Below are 15,886 nucleotides of genomic sequence, written 5' to 3'. Positions count from 1 at the left end.
AAGCTAGAAATAACTAAGCTACGCGATTTGAAATTGAAAACTTTAGGTGGATGTCTCCGAAAGGTCAAGATTATGGAATAAAATTATTTTATCTGACCACCAGTGCTGTTGTTCTAGAATGGTTTAAACTTAAAATTGAAATTGAAATTTCTGAGGAAAAAAATATGTGTAAATATCTTATCAGTGTCTCCCAGTAGTAAATAAATAAATTATTATTGAAAAGGAAAAAAGTTGAGCATGAGAATTACAGAATGCAAAAGAGAGGAAGGGAAACTAAATGCAAGGCAGCTGATGAAAAATTGATTTTTTTCGTTTTGTTATTCGCGACATGTTAAGCATGTCAGCATATGAAATAAAATAATGCTTTTGACTTTTATTCGATCTTAATAATTCTTTGTTGAGAAAAATTCAAAGTTCCGTGGCAAACGGCACACATCAATTAAACTTGCACACATTTCTTGTTACTAATTTTTTATGATACTAACCTATGATAAAGATACCTATAACGCAGTTGATCAACAGGGACGATATCAATCCACATAATGTAGTCACTTTCTGGATCCAAACCGCTTACAAGGACTTTCAACGTGGGAAATATTCTTCTACAAAAAATAAATAAGTAAATAAAATAGAAAAGAAACTTAATCACGGTTTACAAATTTAATTCAAAAGCGAATGGAATTTTCATCCATGTTTATCTGAATTAAGTAATTAAAGTTTATTCTATTTCCTTTTCATTTATCCCCATATGTTGTGTTAGTTGTCTTCTTCGAACAGTGCAAGAATCCCATTTCAATTATTACATATATTTTGACGGCAGACGCTTTGCTTAAAAATATCTCCCGAATTTATATAGAAATTTAAAAAAATGTTCGAGGTTGAATGGTAAAGAATTTCATTATCAAAACGCTTATGTTGATAGCTAACACAACACTAAAACTAGTTTTTTATATTATTGAAAGGATTGTATCTATAAAACAGTGTTGCTATTCTTATACAAAAACATCATGCATACAGATATTTTGCATGAACTATTTCATCCGGAAATGTTGTTGTTTCTAATGGCACTTGTCATAGACAAGCCCACTGACGAATTAAGCCAAGGGTGCGTCTCTTGTTTTTCAGTAGCGCCATCTAGGGCCAAGAGTACGTCTTAGCTACACACACGTCACAACCCTTAAATTAACGTCCGGAAATGTTATCCATCGAAACGATGTTGACGCTTAGGGCAAATAAATGAACTATTTTACCATTTTTTAGCCATTTCCAGCCCGATGATGCCATTTTTTTTTGTCACTTTTTCATCTCATTTTATTTGCCTTTCTGCTTTCAATTTGGGTTTATATTGTACTTAATTTATCCTAGATGGAAATATGACTTGGATATAAGTAAGTAGGGCACAGATTATATTATGTATATTTATTCACTATAATTATTTCAATAATTAATCTCAATTTAAAAATTCCTTCTGAGCAGGCCACTCCAAGTAGAAATATGAAGAACTCCCTATAAATAAACAGGTTCTCGTTGCTTAGCAACGCGTGGACTTGCATTCATTTTCGCTGTGATGCAAAATGACATGAACGCTATAGCATTCAAACTTATGAGTTACATTATCATTCATTCAGTTTGATCTTTATGTTTTAAAATTAGCAAGCACTTTAATGTAAAGACTAACACATTCACTGGTTATCTTCATGTTGTTTTGTCTTTTCTTTCTATTCTTCAAGAATGTGTTAACAGTCCCTTCGTTAATGGCAGGGCGCACTTTCTTGTGAAAGCCCCATTTATGAGATGTTGGTAATGAGGTTTGTTTTGTATGATTTTTGGCATCCGTGCAAGTTATGACTGTCTTATCATTCCGTATTTTCGTATACATTCGATCTGGAAGGAATTATTATTTAGATCTGGAGCACACATGCGATTTGTATCGGAGAAGTCATTAATGAAAAAATGTCAAAGTAGTGATTAGCAGCCTGCAGTTAATTTAGTACAAATGGGTAGAGGATATATGCCTCCCGCGGCGCAGAAGCGTCGAGCAAATCATTAGACACACTTGAACAGCATTTTCAGCGGAAATGAAATCAAAGGAAATGCCTAACTACTATCAGTGTACCATTTTGGGTCTATAATGACATGTCCGACTGATATCAATTGTATCCTTATGGCTTCCCACAAGAATTACTATACGTTATTCAGAATTCCGAGACTAGCACTTTCAGATAATTCAATTCAGCCAAGAATGGTACGCAGTAAAATATGCTGATTCAGGAATTCTTCGTTAGGCTTAGTCCTTGATTTCTGTTCCGTCAAATGTTTAGTCTTCCATCTCGCCCCTATTTTGGCGAAATGGCCTGGAGCCTGCTCAAAGACACGGGGAGTTTCCGATCTGAGAACTGACTGCCATTTTGTTGTCTGAGACTAGCAGTATAAACAGCAATGTATAAATACCGTTTTGTCTTATAGGTGTTCATATAGAAAGTATTTTTAAATTATAAAACGGAAAAACAAAGTGTTACAAATAAACGCTAGTATATCGTAAATTAATTTGCTAGGTTGAATATTACGAGAAAAATTTAGTATCAGAATTAAATGAGAAGTCTTTTTTTTTTTTTTTACAAAATTTTTGCAGTAAAAAAATAAAACAAATTAGATGGAATTTTTTAAAGCTCGCACCTCAGCAATTCATGTCGATAGATAAAGTTGATTTGTGTTACTTATGTAACGGGTTAAAAAATTTGTATTTTCAGAAGAATGCGAATATAATAACAAAAAACAATGACAAATGCACTTGTTATAACAAAATTATTCATTTTTGATAGAGCTTACCTTCCACTTTTTGTAATTATCATCTCATTTTGTAATTCATGAAACTGGGACCAGAGTTCACTTCCAACTAATTCCATTTCAATTTTATTTCCTTTTACTTTTTTTTTCATCTCATTTTGTTTGTTACTTTCTAAAAAACCTGTATAGAGGGAAACGTGTATCAAAAACAAAAGTAGCATTTTGATATTTCACAAAGATGCCAATTTTTAAACTTCTAGACTTGAAGGTGTAACTGAGAATGCAATAATAAATAAAATTCATTCATTCTTAGACATCAGAAGGAAATCAATTATTCAACTTTTATGCTGCAAGGTGAAATAATTTTATTTCTTAACCTTAAATTAGTAGGTCATTTAAATATGTATAAATATGTATCAATAAATATGTATCATTTAAATATGTATCAAAAGTAAGAAAATTCATGTTTTGAGATTACCAAATATGTAAATAAATAATGGATGGGAACGATTATCTATCGCAGATAACGGCCAAATTATTTCTTCTTTTTAAAATACTCGCTGTATCCAATGAGTGCAAGCTTGCAGACTTTCCCTATTATAAGTAATTATGAAAAAATTTCAAACAAATCCGGTATACCTATAAATTACAGATACTTCTTTAAAGCTTGAATAAAAAACGAAAATGCATAATTATGAGACATTTTGTTTTATTCTTGTGTATTGAATTTTTCTTAACATAAAGAAAATTCAACGATTTTACAAAAAAAATATCAATTATACTTACATATAAATAATTCTTCACAATTAAAACAATTATAAGATATATATATTTAAATACCTCATTTGTTTGATTAAATGCTTTGAAAAATAAGCTCATAAGAAATATAACTGATTAACACTTTGATCTTATAGTATTTGTACGAATAATCCCTCTGAAGAAAATTTCTTTTGGGTTCCATACTTTCAGATTTAATTATTATTGAAGAACCGCGCACTATTTGAATTTATTTCTCTCTTATATTTTCCAATTGAAAATACTCCGGTTATTTTTAAAGAATTTTATTAATATTTTTTTTGCATTAAATCATGTTACTTTTTCATTTTTATTTTGATTAATAACTTTGTTTAATTTCTAAACGTCCCTATTACTATTTAGTGCTGACACAGAAGCGCATAATCACAAAAAAAGTGCATTATAGTTAAGAACATAATTTACCGAATTACCGGTAAAGACAATATAGAATTACCAAAACAAATTCTGGTTCAGATTCAAAATTTATTAATTAATCGGTTTGCCAATCAGTAGCACTGCAATACTTAGTAGTACCCTTCAATAATTTAATACAAATGAATCGAACAAGATGTTAAAATATTACTACTGAATTTCCCTCCTTAATGAAATTATTTCAACCAATAATAGAAATTGTATATGCGGATGGAATTACACTACGTTATTACTGTATTACGTTAAGAAAAATTTGAAGCATTTGTTACGCTGATCATTATTAAAAAAAAAAAAAAAAGATAATTTCCCAATATATCAATTATTTTCGGTATTTTCATATTCGAATCATAAAAGAGCAAATGTAGACATATTTTGGCCAGTGAAGAAACGTATGATGCATAGAACTTAGTTAAATGCGTATAGCATAGTTAAAATGAATAATACTAACATAATTTTTTTCCAAAATAAATTTTCAGTTAAAAATTCATACAATGTCAGAAGAAGTAGATAAAAAATAAAAAGAACAAACATCCTGTATTAACCGAAACAATCTGGATATTTTAGACTTTTTTTTTTTATCAAGTTCCAAAAAGTCCCGTATTTGTCTTGCAGTTCACTAAAATAACTCGTAGCGTATCAGTTTTTCTTTGCTTTAAGCAAATAGCTCATACTATTTTTAAAAAGACTAATTTAATTTAATTTTTGAAACTTACTTTTTGAAGAATTCTTCTTCTCAATTTTTATAGCGCATAGAATATAATTTTATATTTTAATCGATAATTCCAGTTCCATTGAATCAGGCCTTTGAATATTACTAAACTCCATGAATGACTTCATTCTATCATTAATATCAATAATAAAATGACCGGGCGACTTGGATTAGGTACGGGAGTCCTGGCTTGCGCCCTGCCTCTTTGATATTTAAAGAAACCTGTGCTGAAGTTCAATGAATATGATTTTTCACTTTTTATGAAGAGTCTTTTTAAATTGCAAAATACAAAGATCTTATCATTACTTGGTACTCATCGGGCAACTGTGTATAAGTTTTATACAATAGTCCATTGTGCATATTTCTATGCATTTATGTTTTATTCTATATATTGCGAATAGTTTATTTCCCTAAGTTTATATATTCGAAACACTCAACATTCCATTCAAAACTGCACATTTCTTAATACTCACAAATCAATTATATATATGCACAATACAAAAGTTCATCATCCGTGCTTCTGTATTTTATTATTGTTCATTTTTTATTTTTTATCATTGTTCATTTTTTAAATTTTTAAATTTTAAACTCTCAGCATCCCATTGAAACATACATATACCTCAGAATACATCAGATTACTCTATATGTAACAGTAGTCCAATGTGAGTACATCTGTGTATTAATGTTTCATTGGGATTTTGTTCATTTCCTAAATTTATAAATTTTAAACACTCGACATCCTATTGAAAGTTGTACAGTCGTCAACAAAAATAATGGTGTACCTCTGAAATTTGCTATTTATGCTATTTATTATCGCATATTCACAAAACAGGTATCGGTGGAAATAACTGAAGAGAACATGATTGTTAGATATATTGATTAACTGGATTAATTAACATAGTTAATTAACCACTCGGATTTTTTCATTACGCCTACCAATTTCTTTTTCTAATCGATTGACTGTCATGAAAAAATAGCCACCAAATATGTCTGCAAGCGTCTGATGAAAATTTCAAGAATTATAAAGTTTTGAAAAATAACGCATCCAGTATTAAATGAATCATTAAAACTTTCGACAATATCTCTGAAATTATAGAATATATCTCAATTTTTTTATTTATTTAAAGAACGTAATTTTGATACATAAATGGATGAAAAAAATTAAAATTTAAAGATATTTTTTACAAATTTTACAAGTGTTAAAAAAATGAGTTGTAATATAGTAAAATTTTTACATGACAGCAAACCTAGAATAGTAAAATACAGAAATTCCAGAAGTTACTTGGATATCTGTAATAATGTTTGAAATATTTCGAACCAACTGCAAGATTCTGGCTATCAATTGAAACAGCCTTGCCACGCCTATTTGCTGAAGAGCTTTATATTATTTCTAATTTTTTCCTATCGATCTAATCTTCCTGATACACGAGTTCTAAATACCATTATAAAATTGCCATTAGATAATTTGCAGATCAGATTATTCTTATATAAAGAATTTAACGAATCATTAATATTATTTGATGAATCATTTATATTTTATTGTCTGTCTTTCTGAGATTTAATGATCAATGCCTAGAGGTGCAAGTAATTCATACTTATGAATTTTTAAATAAAATTTAAGCATCATTCCTACAGTTTAAATACTTAAGATTTCTTTGGACATGAGGATTTGAAATAAGGACAATAAAAACTGCCTTATTTATAAGTAATTCGTTAAATAATATTAATGATTCGTTTTCATATTTTCTGTTTTTCATATTGAAAAGCATTTTTTGCCGATGAAAGAATCTTGTATTTATTTAAGATATTCTGTTGGTTGCAATTATTATCTTATCGACGCTTTAAACATGAATTTATATTTTTCCTAAAATATGTAAATTAACATAATATAGCTCAAAGAAATTAAATCATTGAATTTAAGTTAGATACTAATCAATCAGTTTTCACAAAGATTGAAGTAAATATCTTCACTTTTTCAGACACAGAACCTGTGCTTCGGACTGAATCACATTTATAGATAGTTTATTTTAGAAATTCGGTATATAAATTCAAAACGTGGCGTCGATAAAAGCCGATATTTTATAAAGATAATTGTCCTCTTTTGTGACGGGAATGTGAATTTCTTTTCCTTCGAATATATTTAATTTTACATCCTTCTTGAGCATGATTTGGTCATCTGTTCTAATTAAATATCACATTTTTATACTGCTAAATTGCTAAAGGTTTATTATTTTACAGTAATAAACATTTATTATTTTACGTTAATTTGATAATGTGTGATTAGCTATAGTAGTGCCAATGTTATTCTCATTCAAACTAGACAATAAATTACTTGTTCTCATCACATAACCTTATCACACGAAGATAAAATAAAATTTAAAAAGAACGAAAGTTATATAACCTTAGCAAAAAGGCATGTTTTAAAAATCCATTAGCATAGTCGTCGTTTGTATTTTATACAATCCTGCTAATTGCATTCTCACACTTCTTTCTATGGTTTTTGGTGTCCGTAATAGGATTCGAAGGGAAAGCTTCACTATCGCAAAATTCAAATGCAAATTAATGGTCACTTAATGCTTTTATTTATTGCTTTTTTACTGTAATTACTTTCATGGTTGTGTCGGTGTTGCAGAGGAATACTGTAACTTAAATATTCAAAATGGTTATTGTTGTTTTAGTTACTTTATAATAATAAAAACGCGTTTTTTGGACATTAATTGAATTAATCGAAAATTCAACACATGACTATAGCTTTAGACCCAAAACTACAATTTATATATATAGCTTGGTGAATCCTTGAGTAATCTCACTTCAACACTCAGGGATAGATAAAGAGCTGTCAAGCATTTGATAGAGCTGGTCCAAATTTTGATACATAACTTTAAGTCTGATTATTAAAACTTATACCAAATTTCATCTATCTAGCAATATTTGAGCTATCGTATTCCCATGCACGTGGTCGGATAGACAAACATAATAACTTCTCTTATGTTAATTTAATCAAAACCTAATACACTTCTATATTTGTGGTTATTGACCACATACGAAATTTCGTTGCTCTAACTAGATCCATTTTTTTTTTTTTTTTTTTTTTTTTGAGTTTACAGGCGAACAAAATTTCAAATAAGTATTTATTGTTATTATCTCAAGAAGGTCAAATATATGAAGTTTCAGTAAATTTACGGACTCAAATTATTAGACGATTACAGTGATTTGTCTTGTATACTTTGTATACAAGAAAATAAAAATTCAATTCTAGTAAAATAAAGGAGGAAATGTTGATTCGGATGATGAATTGCTTCATAACCATAAATATAACCTGTATGCAGTTATTTTAATCAAATGACATTAGTTGAAATCTCTTCTGTGAATCAACCTTTGTTTCCACGATTTAAAATCCTAAACTTACTTTTACTCTATTAATCTGATTAAAATAATCTTGAAATCTGTTTGAAACCAAAGTAGAATATCTTTGTTTCAGAAAAGTACTTCTTTGCTAAATGAATTTCCTATATGATTAACAATTGCTTCAACATGAAAATAAAATTTCCACCTTTATATAAAGGCTGATAAATTCATTTGCTTAAAATGCCATTGTACGAATGAGTTTTTACCAACGAAGCAAAATTTCACTTAAAAATTTTTGATGCAACGTATTTCATTCACATTAAAAAAATTAGTTGACCACAGTACATTGCTCTTGCATTGATCAGTAACATCTGCCTTCTGCATGCAAGCACGATATAAAAGTCCATTAACCATGCTTCTATGCATTTATGCTTTATAGTTTGCAATGTTATTTTGTCATTCCTAATTCTCAACTCTGACATCCTACCGAAAGATCATTTGCAACGGAAATGTTATCGATATCATCTCGAACCAGCAGCCTTCCAAGGTTAAATGCTAAGGGGTTATTTGTAAGCTGGAAAAATAACGGATATGCTACTTATGACAGAGTTAATTAAATTAATTATGTTGATGTATTGACATAGCACTTTAGCATTTCAACGAAATAGTGTGACTGATGACCACTTCCTTTCTCTTTTGGATTTACAAACCTCCAGAAGTCAACCAATTTATCTTCGTGGGTGTTCGTCAGCCCACACGCGCACAATGCGAAGACTAAGAAGGAAAAGGAACTGCTTGTGTATTATCTTAAAGAATAATATAGTAATTGGCAGCTCAAGTTTGACTGTAGCTGTAAGGCCACGATCTGCCACGTCGGCAATAGATAATGAAATTAATATGTAAATTTTACTGCTGTAGAAAGTGCTGCATGAAATTAAATTTTCATTTTGGAAATAAAACTCTAATATATAGATTGCTGGAGTTTTAAAATAAATTCGGTTCAAACATATCAGTTATTTTTAAATGCATTAGGACTATTTAACAAGGCGTAATGGCATATAGTGATCCCTAGATATATCCCCTTATTTTCAAATTCAGCTGTCACCCTTTTTTTACAGTATAAAAGCTCTTTAGGAGTGGAGAGAGCTGAGTTAAGACGGACTTTTTGAATAAGAAATTAAAATCTGATATTTTACTTTTCCAATAAAGAAGATTGAGTGACCCTTCGTTGACGATGCCAATATATGAATTTTTCTAGAAAAAATGAGGGTTATATACAAACGACATCTTGAGGGCTCTACAATAAATTGGCAGAATAACATGAAAACTTATGAAGAAATGACTAAAAGTTATTCCATATGAACAACAAAAGTTGAAAGGTAGCATTATGAGATTCATTCATATTACGCATTTTCCACTGACCTATTATGGCCCTTACACCTAATTGAATAGGCTGGGTCAGTGTGAGTGTTAAATACATTTTTTTAAAAATTCATGTTACATAATTCATGTTGTGTCCCACACAATTCACATATTGAAAGCATTGCGTATGTTGAATTTGATGCTTAGTATTGCATTACAGTACAACATAAGACTAGGTACGGCATAGTAGAAATACGCGCACTGACATACTGACATAACTACAATCTATTTATATGGATTTAAAGGATTATCTTGACTGTGACATAACTATAATCTATTTATATGGATTTAAAGGATTATCTTTACTTTCAGCATGAATTTTACTATTAATTCAACTGGATGTGAAAGACAAATAAACATTTGTCTTTCAAATCTAAGTGTGATAGGGCAGAAATTTATAAATTTTGTGATAGACAAGTTTTTGCATCCAGTTTCACTTAGGATGATTCAAACTATTAGTGCGTTAGTATTAAATTCGCTATTAAACTTCATCATACATTTTACCGTCCAACCAAAAAGTCAGATTTTTGAGATTTTCCATCATATATTTCAATTAAATAATGAAATTTCTATAAGAATTTGCATGGCATTTTCCTTAGTTAAAAGAAATTAGTGTTTTTCAAAATTGAAAATAAGACAATTTACTTAGAAATAAACATTAGAATAATGTGCAAATATCACATCGCTATTGCTCATCTTTTCAAAGAAATTCTAGTGACGGACATGTGCATTGTCTGTTTTATGTTATAAATTAGGCACACTAAATTTAGTATTCCCATTTAAATTTAGTTTTTAAAATTAACATATTATTTTGGCTCTTCAAGAAATTTACTGGTATTTTTGTAGTATTCTAAAACTAGAAATGCATCGCTAATTGCATTTTTTTGTGTTAATTGAAGAAATAATATGAAAAATTATAAAAATAAATTTTGCTGAAGTAATGATATTAAAACCTTTATTGCGTTTTATTACCGAGTGATCACTCTTTATAGTAAGAAATGATGTAAATATTGTTTTGAAAATTTTGTTTGGTTTTTAAAAGTTGCTACTCTTTACGTTTAGATTACTTTATGAACTTTTCAGTGTCTCAAATATCCTATAAAAACGGGAATTTAGGTGAATAAATAACTAAGAGCTTCTCTTCCTTCTCAAATAATTTGAACTTAAAATTCTCTTTCTTTCGATCACCTTCGCTGTCACTTAGTCTTTTTAAGTCTAAGTGACTTAAGTCTAAGTCATTTAGTGTTACTTAGTCTTCATTGCTAATGAACTTATCCATCGCATATGAAAATAATACAATAAGAAAAGAGAATAAAATCAACCACAAAATGATTAGAAATTTCTTATATTAACTGCGCGAGGGAGTTAACAGCTTAAAATAATATTTCAAGGGCTTCTGACATTCGTTAGGGTCACGCTGAGTGAGTAATAAGGTCACAGCTTGCAGTCATCGGGCTCTAGATTCGAAACCTGTCTCCACAGAGGAACCGCCATGTAAGTAAACCTAGCGTCAATTCTGGGTAAACGGGGCTAAATGATTTGGATAAAAAAAAGACTCATAAAGCATGATACTGAGTTAACTAAATATATAATTTAGAGCCAAAGGTCAGCAAATTATGAAAAACTAATAAAATTAATGAATACATTTTAATACAAACATGTTTTTAAGCACATTTATTATAACACGATTTTAAGTTCTTTAAACGGAGAAAAAATAAGACTACAAAGTATTTGATAATTTTTGAGCTGAGTTGGTCTTTTCTTAATTTTTGAAAATATTTTATTATTAGAAATTAGAAACAACTGCTAAACTCTTCAGATTTTATAGCATTTACTTTTAAAATACAGTAATTAAGAAATACGTTAGTTTCAATTAATTAAGTTTTATTATCTAAACACTTTCATTTTAATTGTTTTGTCTCATGTCTGTGAGGGTTTTGGAAATCGATTTTCCTTTCGAATCCTGATGTGCCAGAAGATTAAAATATTGTGCATCTGGGTTTTCTCAATCATAATACGCTATTTTAATATTTTCAGAACTTTATTAACAGTTAATCATGAATTAAGTTAAACTATTTTGTATTTCTTACCAGTGACACTATTTTTTAATGAATTTGAATAACAATAGAATTTAATATCAATAAGAAATTAAGATTATAGTATACTAAATAGCAGAATTTTTTCTAATTGTTTGTTCCAAAACTTCTTAATTAAATTCATTCTTTTGGTATTTATTATCGTATCTACCCCATTAAAATATGCATAATTTAAACATTTGATTTTTAAAAAGCATTATATAATGAAATTTCAAATTGACAAATTCATTAGTGAAGTGCCGATAATTTGCGCTTGGCCATATGATTTTCAACCCACCAAACAAATTTGGCTGCAAAATTTGAAATCAATGCACTAATATTTTTTCCATATAGGGTTCTCCATAATGGATGCCAAAGGTATTTAGGCACTTCGTTGCCACACCACTGGATAAATTTCATACATAATAAAATTGAAAATATAAATGTAATTCGAATCAAAGCCATCTATACATATATTTATGAATACTTCACAAAAATCATTGTTTTAATATGTGCATTTTTAACAGATTTATAATGAACATTTTAAAACTGCAGGATAGTTATCTAAGCTGCCAAGAATAGAAGTGGGGAAACCGTAAGAGCAAAAATGGACGGATCGATACAATTTATTAAAAAACTCAACAAAGATACCTAAAACATCATTTTAAACATTCTTTATGTTAATACGTCTTAAGAAACTGAGTCTAATTACATTTCTGGGCTATATTTTGCTACAACGCTAATATTTCTAATAGTTATAAAATTTCTATAGCATTATTTTAAAATGTGGGGAAGGCTGGATAGAATTTCTAAGCGTGTCGTAGATTGTCTAGAATATCTATTAAGATACCGTCATTATCTTTGAAATATTTAATTCTGGATATATACAGACATATATTAATGATTTCAACAACATAAAAAGTTCAATTAAATGTATATCTCTTTTTTATATGATATTGAAAGATTAGAAGACTAAAATCTTCTACTGATTATTACAACATTTTTATATCGCTGTAAGATTTATTTATATCGTATTGTCATAAAATTTGTTCGATGTAAAAATAAAATTGAAATTTTTCAAATCATTTGCGTAAACAGAGAGAATTTAATGAACATAATTTGATAGTTAAATTATAAACTTATTCCCAGCAACAAATTCTTCTTGTATATTAAGAATCTTTGAATTTCTTAAAATACAGTAAAAAGTTAATTTTGACATATCTTGAAATTAAACATTCATTATATTTTAATAATGATTTATTTATATTTTTTTTATTTACTTGAAAAAAAACTCTAAACAAAAGTATACAATTTTAAAAAAAAAACATTTTTAGTTCATTTCTTTCGGGAAGAATACCATAATGCTAATCGTTCAATAATCCTGGAGGTGAGGGGATGCAGGATTTCTGGATCACCTATCTCGAATGTATTTCATATAAAACTATTATTATTTATTTAAAAAATTTCAATTTAATACTATGTATATACACATTTTAAAACGTCTCTGAATTTAATGCCCAACTTTTCAGTCTGTTTTATTTAAATGTTATATACGTTCAGACAGTTATTTCTATAACTGATTAAAATCATCATAAACTATTGATTGCATGTTAATTTTAATCGTTAAGTTTGAGATATGAATTTTGTACACTTTGAAATTTTAATCTGAAAAGTTTTCCTGCATAATATATGCATTTTACTGTTGTGATTAATAACAATTTTCATCAAATAAATTTATCTCATTTATCTTATTGCGCTTCTTGATTATTGAAAAAACGACCTCGAAAAGTTTTTATTATTTTTTCTTTGAAAATTGACATTACCATAATAAGCATATAGATCGTTCTTATTTGTGAAAAATAAGTACGAAGACATGAAGATGAGAAAAGAATATTTTCGAGCTATATTTCCAAAAGTAACAGATAGTTTAAATCAAGAGATGAAAGTTTTACAATTAACGTTTTACATGATAAACAGATCTAAGAGTGACCGTGTTTCGTTGCAGATTTTTACATTTTATAAAAAATAATCATTTTAATTAGTGAAATTAAACTACCTAGAAATAGATAGAAACTTTCTTGCTAAGAGATGGTGCCTTAAAATCTTAAACAAATTTCTCTTTAATCAAAAAAATTATATAATTACAAGCAGTAAATCAGCTATTGATGTCATTATATTGGTATTACTCTATGAAATAAGTACAATAGAATAAAACCTTTTTTTTTACTGAAAATTTGAATGCATAAAAAAACTGCAAAATTCGCCTTACAATAATTCAATATTTGAAAGAGAAAATTATAAGAAAAAGAATATTGAATTAGAAATACAATAATGTTCATCATTTTTTTTACTCCGATTATTACTCTTTTGTTTAAGAATTTTAAATGGTGGTAAAATAAGTATTAATGAATTTTAATCATACCTGACGATGACTGGACCGAAGTTTCGTCTTTTAACCCCAATAGAGCTTCTACGGAGAAGGCCACAGCTCGTTCACTTAGTACAGTCGAGTTCTCGTCCTGATTCATGGTAATGAAGTCATAAAGTTTCTAACTCAAATAACTGTATAATCTCCCTCCTTCATCACTTACTGATAATATAAGTGAAGGTGATAGGTGGATGCACACTCTTTGCTCGACGAAGCATCCAATAGCATACGCCGATTTGCTATACCACGTTCACATTAATCAGCAATTACGTTTTACTAGCGAGTTAGTTTCGGTTTTCTACAAATTTGTACTACGTCGCTGTCTGAACAAAACAAAGTTGCCATATTCAATTTTTCTCTGTTAAATTAAGAAGAAGAAAAAATTGTTCACCGCTTTAAAGTTCCTTATTTAACATTAACTTTATTTTTAGTATCAGCAAGCCTTTTTTCCCCCCAAGATTTTCAGAATTGTTTTTTAAATTAATTCTACCATATTTTTTTAAAAAAACATTTCATACAAACCGACTTTGGTGACCAATTTGTACGCCAGGATTAATGATTGTAAACTAAATATTTTGTGTAACCTGACCTTAATGGCTTTCTCAGAAAATATTTTTAAATTTCAAATTTTGAAAATAATACATATAACACACACACACACACACACACACACAAATCTAAAATAACACATATAAGTCATGTTATTTTAGAAGCCTTATACCTTCTAGAGCTTGTGGTATGCATTTTTCTAATTTTCTGTTTATATCTTTATACATCTAATTATATCACAAAATAAATAAATAAATAAATGCGTTTGAAAATGGAAGAACTTTAAAATTTTCATCGGTGCTTAGTTGTGATATTAAACCTTAATTATAAGAATAAAAAAAAAATGCACAAACTTTATTAAAAGCATACATTGAATTGAAACTTACTCAAAGTGAAAAAAGAAGCTGAATCTGTGTATCTTAATCCTCGACAATGCAAAAAAAAAAAAAAAAGTCTGGAATATTAGTAGCAACAATGAAAACGATTTGAATTTCATTTCAGTAATGAAATATATTGTTCTAAAATATTACTGAAAGTATTATCGAAATATTGTATAAAAATTTATTCCATAAATATTTAAATATTCAAAAAAATATGAGTATTTTTAGTAAATAAATTTTAAATGCAAATTTGTGAAATGTAATACATTTTTCTTTTCACAATTTCAAAGCCAGGTATGTAAGACAACTTGAATAAAAATTCCAATAGAATATCATTAAAAACATATCAAAATAATAGCGGCTTTGCAGTGAATTAAATTTTATTTGTTCTCTAAGACGCGCTGAAAGAGGAGAGGTGTTCTACAAACTGTTATTTTTTAAACCTGATTGTTTAAACAGTTATACTTTTTTTTTAATAAAACTTTAGAAATGTATTAAGTACCTTAACATAAAAATAAATTGCAGTAAGTTAGACATCATAAATAACAAAAAACATGATCAATATTATTTGCACAACCATTACACTTCTAACGTAGAGTAACTTTATTCCCTATATAATTAAAATCTTTGTTTTTTACGTTAAAATGCTAAATGAACAATGTTTTATAATGCATTAAACGCAAAAACGGCATGACAGTCCTCTAAGTAATTTGAAAGAGCATACAAAAATAAAACTAGTGTGAGCATTCTTATGGTTAGATAGACAATTTTTTAAGATTTCCCAACATTCTCGATTTCGACACTTACTACATTTACCAATTTTAGCACACAATTCCTAAAATTTACTCTTTATAACAGTTTGTAACAAATGCTAATTTTATCTCCTAATAAAGTGTAATGATTCAACTATATTATGGCAACCAAACAAATATTTATGGATAATATATATCGCTCCAAATTT

General features: G+C 28.3%; 1 protein-coding gene across 1 annotated transcript in view; it reads right to left on the bottom strand.

The window, feature by feature from the left end:
- Nucleotides 1-14,096, bottom strand: part of LOC129959846 (T-box transcription factor TBX22-like) — a 46,157-nt gene extending 32,061 nt beyond the window's left edge. Inside the window, exons 1-3 of the mRNA XM_056072740.1 lie at nt 13,991-14,096; nt 2,830-2,968; nt 486-602 (exon numbers count right to left, since the gene is read on the bottom strand). Coding sequence (XP_055928715.1) covers nt 486-602; nt 2,830-2,968; nt 13,991-14,096 — 362 coding nt within the window. The remainder of the gene's footprint in view (nt 1-485; nt 603-2,829; nt 2,969-13,990) is intronic.
- Nucleotides 14,097-15,886: the final 1,790 nt, after the last annotated feature.

The sequence above is a fragment of the Argiope bruennichi genome, chromosome X2, assembly GCF_947563725.1.
Source record: "Argiope bruennichi chromosome X2, qqArgBrue1.1, whole genome shotgun sequence".
In the NCBI taxonomy this organism is placed as follows: Eukaryota; Metazoa; Arthropoda; class Arachnida; order Araneae; family Araneidae; genus Argiope; species Argiope bruennichi.
Note: the sequence above shows the minus strand (reverse complement) of the source record. Positions and strands in the feature narration are given on the sequence as shown.